Consider the following 16,675-nt stretch of genomic DNA (forward strand, 5'->3'; position numbering starts at 1 on the left):
GGTTTCATGCTGGAGGTGGAAGCTGGCTTGATACCAGGAATCCACTACAGGCAGTTGCGATGGGATCGATGGCTGAGATCCTGATGAAACTTGGTAGTCTCAAGTTCTGCACTCGGACGCTGCACAGGTGACAGCTGAAGAGCTTGTTCGTGATGCTTTGGCTTTAGTGGAAGTGTTTACTTCATGGTCAACACATTTTATTTAGTTGCTACACGTAGTTATTCTCACGAATTGTGAGTCACAACCAAGAAGCTATCCAGTTCTCAAGCACAAGTCTAGTTCTCAAGCACAACACGGTAACGAGCACGACCCTCACGCATGATCGTGATACCCTCGTTCACCTTGGCCATTGGCAGCTTCTGGATGATCGGACGCACGTTCTTCTCAGACGCAAGTTTCAGCATGTCTTCGATGTCCTCGATACTGCCGATGAGGCTGCCCACCACACGGACGCCGCGAGCCACAACGAACATAGGCTGGAACTTGATCTCGTCGTTCGGCAGACCGAGCATCACCAGCGTGCCGCGCTTGCGCAGCAGACCCAGGTACTGGTTGTACGGCATACCCTTGGCGTCAGCCGTCAGGATCAGCATGTTCACCGAGTTGGCAGCCTTCTCCGCGTCCTCCGGGTCGCTCAAGTTGTAGAACTCCTCAGCGCCCAGGTCCAAGATCTGCTGACGCTTGTTGGCCGAGCGCGAGAACGCGACCGGCACGGCTCCCAGAGCGCGGATGAACTGGATGGCCAAGTGGCCAAGGCCGCCAATGCCAATGACGCCGACGCGGTCCCCAGCCTTGATGTGCTGGTGCTTCAGCGGCGAGAACACGGTGGCGCCGGCGCACAGCAGTGGGTCCGCAACGTCCGACGGGATGTTCGCCGGGATCTTGAAGGTGAACGCGCTCGACACGCGCACATAGTCAAAAGTGGCTAAAGTGTCGCTGAAGGATGGAATGTAGTGCTTGATGGAAGCAAACGAAATGGTGCTGCTGTGTAGCCTAGATGTCCACGAGCATACTGGCGCTTTTTGTGCTTTCTTATGAACTCTTCCTGCAAAGTTATGCCATTAAAACTCAGTGTGGTACCGAAACTCCTGCTTTATCCTGTTGGTGCGGTGAGCGTATCGGCATAGGTAATAGCAACGGAATGGCTTTTGATTTTCAGGAATCGGACCAGTATTGACCGGTACATATCAAATAAAAAGATGTTTGCGTTGCGCATAGTCCTTGTTTGCTTTGTTCGGCAAGAGCTTTCTTGTGAAAACGTGCGCCGCGATACTCACCTCACAAACGATTCTGCCTGAAGCCGAAAGAAAGCTCAAGTGTCAGTGCTTATCATGGCCAAGCGCGTCCCCAAGGTACTTTTCCCGGCAATTGGTGCCAGTGTCAATCGATCGAGCTACACTACGTGTGACTTGTGCCGCCTCATGACGGAACCGTGGAATGTTGCAGGTTGTTGGCGGCGAACCCCAGCCAGCGGCATTTATTCTTGACTGGAACATCAAAGAGCTGGACGAGTTCGTTAAGTGAGCGAGCATTCTACCCTACAATTCGCTCGGGAAAGGTCACGAAAATTTGCTGTGAGGAACCCTGCGTCTAAGGACTGCGGGAGTGACAGCACACGCTGACACCAGAGGGCCAGTGGCCCACAGGCACCATGGCGCAAGGACCTCCTCTGGATATGGGAGGAGGGGGACCGGGGCCCCCGGACGACGCTCTTCCTGGGTCGGACCCACGAGGGGGGCCAAGCATGGAGGAACCAACGGGCTGTGGATCAACCAGCACTGCTGGAGCAGGTCGACCACACCATAGTGGAAACAGGCGGGATCGGGACGGAGACGCTGCATCGGTGACGACACCATCGGACGCACCGCTCACCTCGCCACCGCCGGCAGGACCGGATATCAGAGCGAGCGGGCAACGGGGGCAGACTCCGAGGTCGCTCTACGCTGAACCTGGGCACGGCAACTATGCAGCGGCAGTCACCAATGGCGGCGGATCACACAGCACCAGACAGGCCATGCAGCCGGTCAAGAAGATACCGGGTAACTGGAAACCCAGAGAGTTTAGCATCTTGTGCGACTCGCTGAACAAAGATTGGAAGTAGTCAGAGGCACCGGTTGGACACACGGAATTGGCAGAGTTGTCCAAGGCAGCCATGACACCGACTGAAACACGACAGGATGGTGTATTGCGGCAGCGGTCGGCAATTGAGACGAAGGCGCTGCTGGCGTATCTTAATGGAGAGCTCGAATTGCCCCATGCCCCTACGTTCCTGAAAGCAACAATGCCGCTACTGCAGCGGGCACTGATGGAGCAATTCCATGAAACTCACGTGGAAGCTGCACTCACAGCTGCTGTCCAGCCGAGGACGAAGCTCCGACGCAATATGACGCACCACACGCTTTTGGGCCTGCTGTACAAAGCAAATGCCGACACGACCCCAGAACGGCTGATGATCCACCGGCTGATGGATGATGTCAAAATTCTGCACTTCGACGGGATCCACACGCTCACGTTTGTTTTCCACTCGCGCAGATTGGCGATGGAGTATTGCAGTTTAGCTGTCCGGCTTCAAGGCACCTGCATCGAACTCGAAGACTCGGAGGAGCGGATTGCCGATGGAGTGCTGGGACCAGCCCAACTACGCCGACAATATGCGATCCGAGTCTACAACCTGGGGCCGATTGGATTGGTACCTCTACGTGCGAGGATGGATAAACTGCCCGGAGTCCACATCGTGGACGCTGAGAGACCTCGAATCGACTCGACTGAAGTGGTGGACAACCGCTACGCGATGATCCACTTCTTGGGCCATGAATGTCCTAAGGAGCTCTGCGGAGTCACGAGGATCGACATGGGTGGCACACAGATCGCCGCCCACCATCACCTGATTCACGCACGCTTGCCTTGTGCGAGGTGCTACGCACCTTACCACACGACCGGGTTCTGCCGTGCCACGATGACGCACCTAGAGCGGATCTGCAGCAAGTTCGGGAGGGTTTATGGAGGAAAGCTGCCGCAGTTTCAGGTCGGGGCTGCCGTGCATTATCGACACACGGATGCGGAGAGCCTGCAGAGTTTCTTGCAAACTCTTCATGAGAAAATGAAACGGTCCTTGGGAATGTAGGTACCGACAGAAGGTACTCGCGCACTTGAGCCTCTACCCACTGCCGCAGTCGGACTGGGCTCACAGAATGACCCTATCATGGCAGGAACTACAACGGCGACCAATGCAACCGCGGCACAGGCGATTGCGCGAGGGGGGGGGGGGGGGGGGCGAAGCCGGACGCTGACAAGGAGTTTCAGGTAGTCATAAGCAGGGCTGCCAGAGGACGGGTGGCCAAGAAAGCCAAACGGCACCAAGACCGGTCGACGACGGAGATTTTGGAGAGTGAAGACAGCAGGCCGTCTGGGAGGAGCATCGGGGCTGAGCCGTCGCCTGGGACTAAGTCTCCTCCGCACGGCATCAAAACGGGAAAAGGAGGCAAGAGCCGAAACAACAACCCGCCCGGTCTCGCTAGTTTCACAAAATCCAGAGTTCGTGGGCGATATGCTGAGCTAGCTGCGGCACTCAGCGACAGCGAAGATGATGAGGAGGCCATGGAAAGGGCGGATGACGCACCCTATGCGTACGACGCCACTATGACAGGAGAGTGCATGGAAATCGCAGCAGCGCAGGGTTCAACTCTGGAGATTGCTCGTCCACCGGGTCCGGTGGAGGCCGCCAAGGCCACCAATATGGACGTGGACAGCGAGGTGGACTCGACCCTATCGGGTTGCGTGGGGTCGTCGCCTTCCTCGCAGCCGGAATCGTATGCATCGACGCCGGGTTCAGAGTTCCCGTACTCCTTAGCGTCGGACACCGGAGCACCGAGCGCACAACCAGCAGAAGCACGGAGGGAGCTGCACAGCAGAAGGAAGAAACTAGCATGGAACGGGATGCTTCGGATTACAAAGCGACGGGAGGGGCGGACCATACTCAACCGTCCCTCAGTCAAGATGGGTTCACCATTCAACAGACCACATACCCTAGTGGGATGCCGCAGCAATGACCGGCGTTCCTGGGGCCGTTCAACAAATCGCTGGTGACAGTGCCGGCCAATGGGCAATGTGACTATGCGCCGCTGTATGCCACCACCTCCTACGTGGATGGCGGCTCTCTCTCTCATTCACGAGTGAAGCAGTACGCCACACCAACGCCATCAAGCGAAGTATCTACACTTTGATGATGACGAACTTGGCGCGTGATGTGGAGTGCGGAATCGTCGACCCGACGAGGAAGCTCGCACGACTGTATCCCGAGCACCCGCCGTCATCGGATCAGGTCGCGGCCACGGCATCGCTGTTTGCCCATTACGCCCAGGAACGGGCTCGGTCGGTTAATACCCATATCCCCTCTGAGTTCTGGGCGGGGACAGAAGTGCTGAGGGCCATGGCCCAGTATCTCCGTGAGCCGCTATTCGTATTTGATGTGGATGCCAAGAACGACGCCCATGTCCAACGCTACTACTATAAGAACTACTCGCTGGCCTACGGAGGTGACCATGAATCGGGCTGTGGAGGTGTCATGTATGATTTGACGGCCAAGGACATGCTGAAGCACTACACGAGACTACATATCCTATAGTAATCAAACGGCATGAGGGCCATTTCTATGGCGTACATCACAGGGAGATATCGACTAGGTGGCTGGCGGAAGAGGACCGAGAGTTTGCGGACGCCAACTGCTCCAGCCACGCCTGGCATGCGAACGTCGTCGCCCACATCGATTACAGCGCTGGTCGGATCCACGCGGTGGACCCGAAGATGATCACGTAAGAGAATGATATGATTCTCATTGGAGGGATCGAACACAGGGACCGACTGGAAGTGCTACATTACCGGCTTGGACTCCCGAGGCTAACAGCGTTGGCTACGATATAGCGAGAATGGAGGATACACTCGTTGGAGAGGGGAAAGGCTGCGGCTTGCGGCTGGTCCCGATGGTGACACAGCACCAGGACTAGCCCAGGGAGCTGACACCCGAATGTAGCGGAGCATCGGCACGTTTTCCAATTACGTCGCATGGCAGGGTCGTGATGGCTGGATCTTGGATTCGATAGGGCTAGAGCCTGAACTCCTTCCAGATCGCACGAAATCCCGACAATTAATGCAGGTGAATGCGGATGCGACAGCGGTGTGAAGTCGATCTTCCCCCCAGTCAAAAGAGCTGACCAAAGCTAAGGATGGCAGCCGTGGGCTTGTGGACATGATGCCGTGGTTGCTATCGCATCGCGTGGAGCTCAGGAGCCTTTTTGAGTACCGACCATATCTATAATTGGCGGCAAGCAACTGCCGGCAAAAGTACTGCAACAATGGGGAGCACTGGAGGCGTAAGACGTCATGGTGGCGGCGATCAGAGCTGTCATGCAAGACACGTCCTCGAGCGCTGAATCTGCTGAGCACTGCCGCAGTTGGTTGGCAGCTTGCACATTACACGACGGGGACGAGCAAGACATATATGTGGGCAGCGATCGTCATCGGTGGGGGAAACATCGACAACTATGCCCTCGCGCACCTATCTGTGTGAGACCGGAATCCATGACGAAATCCTGCTGGAACATTCTCCACACACTGCCGCACACTCTGTGGGCGTGGCCAGCGACGGCCATGGGTCGAGTCCCAAGGAGTCAGCTCGGGCATCAGTATTACAATCATCCGGCGATTCGAGCACTGTGTGAAATGGTGGATGAACGAGCGGGATGGGGAGCGGCGGTAATGATACCGAGCGGGCTCACGTGGGACGACAGACTCATCTCAATGGAGGTGGGGCCGCCAGGCCTCTAACGTGGCCCATTCGAATTACACTCCGGATGGACCAAACCAGGGGGGGAGGGGGGGGGGGGGGCAGCGAGGCTCTCCACGCGGCGGGCATGTCGGCAATACCCCTCCCCCTTCTAGGCGATTTATTCTCGCATATTGCAGCGGACGAGCGTAAACACCAGGTACTAGGAGTTTTCACAGCTGCCAAACGAATTGCGACAAAGCGGCACAAGCGGGCGGAAGCGAGAGCGGATCAACGGCCGGAGCAGAGGAGGCGGCACTTGCACCCTGATGAACGCACCTACAGCTGCCTCTCGCAAAATGTGAATGGGTTTGGGGCCGATGACGCTTACTGGGACGAATGGATGCGCGCCTGGAAGAAATCGGACGGCCATGGCAGATATGACGTTGTTTTATTGCAGGAGACACATGTTGAGCAGGGCAACGTGGAATATTTTACGCGACTACATGCTTCGACGTGGGGCTTTAGGGTGGGGGCGGGATGCCCACCGCTCTGCTTTTGGGCACCGTCGGAAGAGAAGAAGGGAGGCGTGGCCATTTTGGTGGATCCATACGGACTTCTCAAAGAGGCGACATCGGTCATGCCGAAGAGGTGGTCTCCTCATTTCATGGCAGTGAGTGGGAAGTTTGACGGCATGGAGATGCTGCTCGTTTGGATTTACATACCCCACCGAAAAGGCCCGAGAAAGGATTTCTATCGGATGCTCGGGGAGATGGAACTGCCATCGCTGGACCGGGTGGTTGTCGTTTTTTTAACTGTACGCTTGATCCCCGCGTGGACCGAAGTCATTTCCGTCCGCACTCGGATCATGGTTCCTGGGCACTGGAGGCGCTCATGACAAAATGGGGGCTGATTGACGCGCTGGAGCCCCCAACGGGGCCGGAACAACATACTATCGCAGCATATCAGGAGAGAACCCACACCTACTCATATCGACTGATGTTTGGGGACATGGCCTCAGCACGGCTGGATCGGTGGTACGCGTCTCCCGATCTTGCACCTTGGGTGGCCGACGTGGAAGTATGCCACCCGGGCGCGAGAGCGGACCACCGTGCGGTGCGGCTGCAGTTGGTCAGCCCATCGGACCCGATACGCATAAAGAAGCCGGCGCGGGTTTACCCACCTCCGACCATTGCAGAGGAATCTGTGCAAGACGCGATGAAGGCTCGCATTACAGCCTTCCACACCCGATTGATCGATGAAAATATGGATGCTACCTTGATGGCGTCGGCCTGGGAAGAATTCAAGGTGGAGTTGCGCAAAGAAGCCCTGTCCATCATCAAACATCAGAGGAAGGCGGCCAAGGCAACCTACAAGCAAAAATCTAGGCACCTTTTGCGGCAAGAACGGCGCCTCCTTGCGGAGGCAGCGGGGGTCCAACATGTTAGAGGGTGCTGCGTGTGCATGTGCGTGTGTGCACCAGGTGTGGGTGCAAGGCGTGTGTGCGTGCGCGTGCCTCTACGCGTGTGCGGGGGGATTTGTGGCGGCGTCAAGTGCTCATGATGAGACGCGCAGGTTGCGTGCGCGTGAGAACAAGCGTGTGGGAGCGTGTCCAAGTGCTCAAGCGGCGTGGACATGCGTGTGGGTGCATAGTAGGAGTTACATATGTAGGAGTAGGGTATGCGTGACTTTGGCCATGCAATATGGTGTAGTGGGTTAAGTGCCGGGTCTTTGATCCGAAGGGTGTGGGTTCGAGTCCCCACATGGACGTTTTTCTTTTTGCCGACAAGAGAGCGTAGGAGGCAGGCTAGCAGCTAAAACTCACTCAATCAATCTCACTTTTGGTTTTGCAATCTCGGCCCGAAGCCGTCTTCTAAGCTTTCAACTCTCCGCAGCTCGTAGCCCAACTTCCTTTTGGTTATGAGCCCAAGTACCGACACCAAGTTCAAGGTCGAGCCTTTCGACGGCTCGAACTACTCGCTGTGGAGCTACAAGATGAAGATGTACCTGATGTCCAAGGGATTGTGGGAAGCTGTCTCCGGGGAAGCCGGATCGACGGCGAAGGAGCAACAAGCGCACGCGGCGATTGTGCTCAACCTGAACGACTCGCAGTTGATGCACGTGGTGACGTCCACGACTGCGAAGGAGGCGTGGGACACGTTGAAGAAGTTCCACAAGACTCAAGACATGGCGAACCGGCTGTGGCTCAAGGAAAAGTTCTCGGCGTTCAAGTTCACGGCGTCCTCCGTCGGCAAGCACGTGACGGAGTTGGAGAAGCTCGTGATGGAGATGAAGAACGCGGGGTGTGAGCCAACTGAGGAAGACGTCTGCGCGACGATGCTGCGGAGTCTGCCATCGAGCTACGAGGCTCTGGTTCAAGCGTTTCGCATGTCAGTGAGTGAGTTCAAGCTTGCAGACCTGGTGAGCAAGCTGATTGCGGAAGAAGTGCGTCAGAAGGACTCGAACCGCATCGAAGAGGCGACTGCGCTTCTTGCCGGCAAGGGCAATGGGAAGCAGCAGCAGAAGAAGAAGAACCCACGCGGGATGCGCAAGAAGGGACCCTTCGGGAAGTGTTTCAACTGTGGCAAGCCTGGCCACTATGCGAGGGATTGCCGTTCCGAGGCAAGTCCCGATGAAGATGTCCAAGACCAGTCGAACGTTGCGTTCCACGCGACGGAAGCTTTTGCTAGCGAGTGCTGGGTGATGGACAGCGGTGCTTCGGCACACATGTGCAAGACACGCGACGCGTTTCAAGAGTACTCGGGTGTAAAGACTGCGCGCACCATATCGAGCGCAAAGAGCAGCGCGAGCTTGAAGATTCTCGGGGTTGGAACAGTTGTTCTGCGTGTCTGGACTGGTAGTGCGTGGATAAATGCGCGACTGGAAAACACGCTGCACGTTCAAGATTTGAACAAGAACCTGTTCTCTCTCACGGCTGCAACGGCACGCGGCATGACCGTGACTATGGACAGCGAGCAGTGCGTTGTGAAACGCGGCAGCCAAGTGGTGGCGACGGGCAGGAAGCAAGGCAAGCTGATGTTCCTCAACATTGAGGGCGGCGACGAGTGCCATGCGGCTGAAGACAATATGGATTTGTGGCACCGGCGACTCGGCCACGCGTCTTTCGGCACGCTGAACTCCATGATCAAGGACGGGAAACTCAAGGGTGCGCTGGCAGAGCCTGGAACCGTGTGTGGCGTGTGTGCGACTGCGAAGCAGGCACGCAAGCCTTTCAAGTCGACCAAGGAGGGACTCGAAGCCAGGGAGAGCGCACGCAAGGACACCACTGTGTGCTCTGATGTGTTGGGGCCCGTCACTCCTGCATCCAAGTCGGGCTACAAGTACATTGTGAGCTTCATCATGATGAAGAGTCGCTTTGTGACAATCTACCCACTGCACAAGAAGAGCGAAGTGTGTGAGGCGTTCAAGAAGTTTCTCAAGGAGGCAGAAACAAGTGCGGGCATCAAGGTCAAGGTGCTACGCAGTGACAACGGCGGTGAATACTGCAACGCGGGGATGGTGGCTCTGTGCGACGAGAAGACCATCAAGCAAGAGTTCACGGTGCCTTACAACCCGCAACAGAACGGCATGGCAGAGCGGATGAACCGTACGCTGGTCGAAATGACACGCTGCATGCTGGGGGAGAGCGGGATGGACAAGTCGTACTGGTGCGAGGCCATCATGACAGCTGCAGACATTCGGAACGTGTTGCCTAACACGTCAAGCCCACACGCAAGCCCATTCCAGCTGGTTTTCAAGAGGGCGCCACGTCTGGAGCACATGCGCGTTTTTGGGACCGAGTGCTACGCCCATGTGACCAAGCAGAAACGCAAAAAGCTGGACAACTCGGGGATCAAGTGCGTGTTTCTCGGCTACGCCAAGCAACACAAAGCATATCGACTCCTGGACCCCAGCGACGGATCGATCGTGATTTCAAGGAGTGTGGCGTTTGCTGAAGCGCCACCGGTCACAATGGCGAAGACGCGCAACCAGGAGGTGATCGACATCATCGACAACGATGAAGAAGAGGAGCGCACCGAAGAACCCAGTGTTGACGACGGTTTCAGCACGCCCCCGACACGCCCACTCCACGAACCCGAGGAGCACAGCGGACCGACCGGATCTGTGCCAACGCGTGGCTCTAGCACGCCAGGGAGAGACGGCGAAGAGGAGTGGATGGTGCGTCCGGCACGCAAAAGGCGTGGAGTCGTGCGCTACCAAGACGAATTTCCCGGGACTCGAAGGGGTGAGTTCAACCTGGACGACTACGAGGCTGAGTTCGATTCCCTCTACTGCTTCCTCACCGAAGACGACGACGGTGAGCGCGCGGTGTCGTACGATGAAGTCATGCGGAGCAAGTACAAGGACGAATGGCTGCGCGCCATGGAAAGCGAAATGAAGTCGCTTGAGGATCACCGCACCTGGAAGTTGGTGGACATGCCGTCAGACAAGAAGGCGATCGGGTGCAAGTGGGTGTTCCGTATCAAGCGTGACCCGAGCGGGAAGATCATCAAGTTCAAGGCTCGTCTCGTGGCGAAGGGCTTCACGCAACGTCCAGGGGTCGACTACACGGAGACTTTCGCTCCTGTAGCACGCAAGGAGTCCATCAACACGGCGGTGGCGATTGCAGCAGAGGAAGACATGGAGGCTGAAAATGTGGATGTGGACACCGCGTTTCTCTACGGCGACGTTGAAGAGGAGCTCTATATGGACCAGCCGGACGGATTTGAAGACCAAGTCAACCCAACCAAGAAGTGCCTGTTGATGCAAGCGCTTTACGGCACGAAGCAAGCGGCACGCCAATGGAACAGCAAGCTGAACAAGCACCTGGAGGGCCAAGGTTTCCATCGGTCAGCGGCGGATCCGTGTGTGTATGTTCGGCGTTCGGACTCGAAGTTCAGCATCATTATCGTCTACGTGGACGACCTCATGATCTTCAGCAGGACGAAAGCGGAGATCGGTGAGATCAAGAAGGCGCTGAAGCGCGAGTTCAGCATCAAGGAGCTCGGTGAGCTGAAGTACTGTCTCGGCATCGAGATCCACCGCAACCGCGACGACAAGACCATCGTCATGAATCAGCGAGCGTATATTCAACGACTCGCGGAGAAGTTCGGCGTGGAAAAGTGCAAGGCAGTGCACACACCAGCGGACAGCAACTCGAAGCTGGTGAAGCCGTCAGAAGACGAAGATTTCGTGCCCAGGTACCCGTATCGCGAGTTGGTGGGGGCTTTGATGTACCTCGCAACTTGTACGCGCCCGGACATTGCTCAAGCTGTGGGTGAAGTGGCCAAGTTTTGCGAGCGGTACAACAAGTCTCACTGGGTGGCTGCGAAGCGGATTTTGAAGTACTTGAAGACCACTCAGGACCTGGGACTCGTGTTCAACGGCGGGACTAAGGGAGAGCTGATCGGCTACGCGGATGCGAACTGGGCAGGTGATTTGGACACCCGGCGCTCGACTACTGGCTACGTGTTCTTCCTGAACGGGAGTGCAATTTCGTGGAAGTCGAAGCGGCAACCGACAGTGGCAACCTCGAGCACGGAGGCAGAGTACATGGCACTGTACAACGCCACTCAAGAGGCAGTGTGGCTGCGTCAGCTACTACTGGACGTGGGGTGTGAGTGTGTGGGTGCGACTACCATTTTTCAGGACAACCAAGGTTGCATTGCGCTGGCCAAGAACCCAGCGTACCACTCACGCACCAAGCACATCGACTTGAAGTATCACTTCTTGCGCGAGAAGGTGGAAGACAAGGTCATCGTGCTCGAGTACAAGCCGACAGACGAGATGATCGCAGACGGGTTTACCAAGGCACTGGCACGACCCAAGCACCGCCAGTTTCTCGTCGGACTCGGCATGGACGCCTAAGACGCCAAGCACAGCGCATCAAGGGAGAGTGTTAGAGGGTGCTGCGTGTGCATGTGCGTGTGTGCACCAGGTGTGGGTGCAAGGCGTGTGTGCGTGCGCGTGCCTCTACGCGTGTGCGGGGGGATTTGTGGCGGCGTCAAGTGCTCATGATGAGACGCGCAGGTTGCGTGCGCGTGAGAACAAGCGTGTGGGAGCGTGTCCAAGTGCTCAAGCGGCGTGGACATGCGTGTGGGTGCATAGTAGGAGTTACATATGTAGGAGTAGGGTATGCGTGACTTTGGCCACGCAATATGGTGTAGTGGGTTAAGTGCCGGGTCTTTGATCCGAAGGGTGTGGGTTCGAGTCCCCACATGGACGTTTTTCTTTTTGCCGACAAGAGAGCGTAGGAGGCAGGCTAGCAGCTAAAACTCACTCAATCAATCTCACTTTTGGTTTTGCAATCTCGGCCCGAAGCCGTCTTCTAAGCTTTCAACTCTCCGCAGCTCGTAGCCCAACTTCCTTTTCAACACACGGTGGAATCGAACACGGACATGCTGGCAGCGTTGTCATTGCAAGATGGTGTTGGAGATACACCATTAGCTAGAGTACGGAACGCGATCACCGACTGTGCCAGGGGTCGATTGGCTCTTCGCCAACGGAAACTCTATGAGCGGGGTGGATACCGCGCTGGATCGACGAGCAAACAATTCTTTCGGCGGGTCAGCAACAAATTCGGGGATAATGAGGTTCACCATTTGGACGCAACCATTAGCCACACGGAAGGGGGGGGGGGGGGGCTCACGGCCAACCGGACACGATGGCGGACGAGCGGACATCCATCTTTCAACAGACCCCGAGTACCCGAGCAGCTCGCCAGAAGGTGCTCCAATGGCTGGGAGAACCTGGGCAATATGAGGGGGTACTGGAGGGTCTTGTCAAGCCTTTTTCGGAGGAGGAAGTACAGGCGGCAATCAGATCCTCGCACCCGGGGAACGCGTGTGGCCCTGACGGACTTGGCAACGATTGGTATCGCGACTTTTCGAGCTTGCTGCTGCCGATTTTGGTGACACTGTACAATGGCTGGTACTCCTCGGGGGTAGAACCGCCGTCTTTCCTTGAGGCGGACATCGTTTGCCTAAAACAAAGGGGGAGCGGTCCAGGATCCGCTCAATTTTCGACCATTGTCGCTGATGAATACCGATTACAAGATCCCCACTCGGATGTTGGCCACGCGCTCAAGTCAGAAGATGCCCTTGATCATACACCCCAACCAGAATGGATTCGTACCGTGGCGTACGATTCACGCCACTCTAGACTTGTTCGCGGCTGCACATAAGGCGGCACAGATCAACCCGGATTTGGCAGAAGCGTTGGCGATCCTTCTCGATTTCTATAAGGTGTACGACTCGGTCGATCGCGAATTTCTGTACACAATACTGCTGTGGCTGGATTTCCCACCACTCTTCGCTGCGTCGACGAGAGCGCTCCATCAGGGGACTAGGGTCCGGTTCCTAGTAAATGGCTACCGGTCCCGGTGGGTCTCCGTCACGTGTGGATCCGTTAAGGTTGCCTGTTAGCGCCTAATCTCTTTATCCTGGTACTGGAGGCGTTGTACCGCTGGATGGACAACCACCCAGACCTGACCAGAATCGCCCTACGGTGTGAAGCGGGTACGATGACACTTAAGGTGGCCGGATATGCGTACGACACCGCCAACTACGTCAAGCCGGCGGCGGAAGGGGCTGTAGTTCTTGGCATCACGATAATCTTTGCGGCGGCGTCAGGGCTCAAACTGAATGAAGGGAAAACTATGGTGATAGCTCTCAGCACAGTGCTTGACCAGAGGCAGATGACGCTACCGCAACCCCTGCAACTCCAGGCCGTCGGGACACTATCGAGGTATTTGGGCATCCAAGTTGGCAGCAAGCCGCATGTGGGGTACACCTGGCAGCTAGCCTACAAACAATTGCTGGTTCGCCCGATGATGGCGGCCCAAAAGACGACCACGACAGACCAGAGGAGCACGGTCGTGGCGGTGATCGTGATCCCCAAGCTGCTGTACATCGGCCGGCACCAATGGCCCACCCCGAACATCGTAAATACCTTCCAGAAGCGTATCCACAACTTTATCTGACACGCTCAATTCACGGCGGCTCACATGGCTGCCCCGAAAAGTAGCAGCATTGCCTCGGGCTCATGGCGGGCTAGCTGTGCCGTCCCTCAAGCATGAGCTTTTGGCAAAGGCGGTCGCGATAGCCAATTGGGCACAAAGATCGACTCCGGAGGCCCTGATTGTTGGTGATATTTTGGCGGCATCCGGCCACGACATAGTGACCCAGCAGTTAGTGGTGGCACCATGCTTAGTGGCTCCAAGGCGCTCGGCGTACCAGTTGGGAGTGTGGTGTTGTGATTCACAAAAACTTCGTTAGTGCGGCTTCCACGCAACAACACAACAATTCGCCGAGTCAGGTCGGCATTGTTGGGCTTGCGCAGGGTTCTGTTGGTTCCCTTTGCGGTTCGGCCCAGCTGGGTCCAGTTGAGGCCCTGCTCTCGCTGAGTACCAATCCAAACTCCAGAAGCTCACCTGAGCGGAGCAGCTTCCGTTCCTCAAACCCTGTGACCTCCACCAAAGGATGGACGTCGGCGCGCGAGCGCTTTTACAGGTTACCGAGCGCAGAGTACGCTCAGCTAGAAGATTGCGGTGTCCTGGGTTGTGCAGACCCACCGACTCGTCGATTCGACGAGATTTGTCTTCGCTGGTAGCGAGAAGTGCCCACCCCGGGCCGACCCTGATCTCTTGGCCCTACTAGTCGATTCCCCTACAAGCTATGTCTCTCGGGGAACGACGGAAGAAATAATCCAGCCCACGCAGGGACTTACCGGAAACATGTACGATGTTCTTGGACTTAGAAGATTCTGCTCTGTTTTGTTATTTATGTGTCTTCGGGGAGTCCCTTCGGGCTCCCCCCTTTGGTCTCCTATCGATCCTTTACAAATACATAGTGAAATGGAGTCGTTATAGACCTCCTGCGACCCTTCGCTCAGATATCTGATTTATCCTCTCCCAGTTGGAATAACTCGCAAATGATACACTCTCGTTGTGTTCTGCTGCTCGCTGAGTCTTGGCACTCGCCGAGTCCGGTCACTCGCTGAGTTCATCGCTTAAGTGCGCACTCCGTTTAGGTACGATGTACCCTACTAAACCAGACAAGGTGGTCTACCCAAAATACGAGTTTCCCTACACCACGTGCATGCTTTTGATGTGTGAGCACAGCGACCTAACTAGCAGTTTTGTCGGTGGAGAGCATATGATGACAAACCCAGATGCCTCCTCACCAAAGGCAGAGTTCTTGACAGCGCCCATGAAAGCGTTTTGATCGACCGACTATAAGAAGATGATGGGAACAAAGCACCAGATCTGTTCGGATGAATGGTTTCAAAAATCGTCCTCGACATTTTGCAATGGACTCTACCCAAGATATCCCAGGTTCAGATGTTAGTGAAAAAGCGGCGTAAACGCAACAAAAGAGATCCCATGAAGGTTGTCACTGATCTCTGTGCAAAAAAGATGTACGATGCTATGGAAGATGTGGCCCAGTCTGGTGGCAATATTTTAGTGCTGTTGCGACTCGAAGCGTGAAGACAACGCTTTAGTGCCACACCTCGGTAATACCCCCACCCCACCCCCTCACACACACACACACACACACACCTAAAGTCACAAACTGGTATGAAAGAACCCCTCCTTTCGCGGGAGCGTTTTGACGCCATGCCTACGTATGTATGGTGTGCCGATTGCTTATCCTAAACCATCGACGTAAAATTGCAATCCAATCATGTTCACGTCTCCGACGAGGATGTGTTTTTGGTTGTCGGCTCCCCCGACATTGATGAATGGAGGGTTAAGTACAGTACAAGAAGGGTGTAGCAAACAGGAATGCTGCTACAGGACAAGGATTTGTAACTAAATGAAGCACACTTTTGGATTTCTTTCCTACCCCTCACCTCGACTCCCAATCTAAGTTTTCATTGTCTCCACACTTGCTTGCAGCGAAGAGTAGCATTTGATCAGATCATTTCAGTACGTTTAAACTAGGGTATACAGTGATGGGCGTCTTGGAGAGCCACTTTATATTTGATCACCTGCCATCACACATTTTATTAGTTATTGAAACATAGAGGCTAATGTACTGAGTAACTGAAGACCACTCGATTGAAACTTGGCGCGAAACTTGGCGCGAAACTTGGCGCCGAAATGGTTTGTCGTCCCAACTCTTCGGCTTGGCCATTCATACGAACGGCTGGCAGTGCTTTGTTTGAAGCCCTTTCATTATATAATCGCGTACGTGTCGAGCATGTCAATTCCTCGAGTCAGCCTTGCCAAAGCGCAGCAGCTTCAGCTCTGTGGCTACCACAGGAAACACCCGCGCTTGAAATGCACGCAGCGGGCTGAGTCATGTCAAGAGACGTTCGAGTTGGAGAGCATGCCTGGGAAGGGCACAATTAGCAAGCTTCTACGGGAGGAGGAGAAGCTTAGCGGCGTTGACGTTGACTACCAAGAAGTCCGGTGCATGCGCTCGCCTGAGATGAGGCTGCTTGAGCGCAACATACTCGAGCCACTGGCTTTGTATAAAGGACCGTCTAGCCTTACTTACTATTCTGTTATTTTTCTAGCCAGAATTGCCGCTGCCGAACTCGGCATCCCAGATTCTCGGCTTCCACGCCTTACCAGGGGCGGCTGGTGCAAGCATTTTCTTGCTCGGCACGGCTACCGCGTCCGCCAAGCCTATAGAGAGATTAATTGGGTGGATGTGCCAACAGCAATGAAGGGCGCTGCTGAGCTTCGGGCAAAGATCGTCAAGTACGCCTTACACGACGTGTTCAATGTCGACGAGATCACCTACTTCTACAAGGTTACTTCCAAATTTATTGGCTAGGGCGTGCGACTCTTCGGGCTCGGGGCTAGCTGGACAAGAAACACAGACCGGTGGTGGGTACGTGGAAGGCCTGGCACCCCCGGCCACACAATCGTCAAGTACTTTGACGAGGCGGCACCAAGAAACGACC

General features: G+C 55.7%; 1 protein-coding gene across 1 annotated transcript; it reads left to right on the top strand.

Moving 5' to 3' along the window:
• Positions 1-2,152: 2,152 nt before the first annotated feature.
• KRP23_8105 (uncharacterized protein) lies at positions 2,153-4,815 on the top strand (the record flags this gene model as incomplete). Its single annotated transcript, XM_067893505.1, has 3 exons — positions 2,153-3,120; positions 3,210-3,809; positions 4,773-4,815. The coding sequence occupies 3 exons, from the start codon at positions 2,153-2,155 to the stop codon at positions 4,813-4,815; spliced, it is 1,611 nt and encodes a 536-aa protein (XP_067743028.1).
• Between the last annotated feature and the right edge of the window lie 11,860 nt (positions 4,816-16,675).

The sequence above is a fragment of the Phytophthora ramorum genome, assembly GCF_020800215.1.
Source record: "Phytophthora ramorum isolate Pr-102 chromosome Unknown Phyram_PR-102_s0007, whole genome shotgun sequence".
Taxonomy (NCBI): domain Eukaryota; phylum Oomycota; class Peronosporomycetes; order Peronosporales; family Peronosporaceae; genus Phytophthora; species Phytophthora ramorum.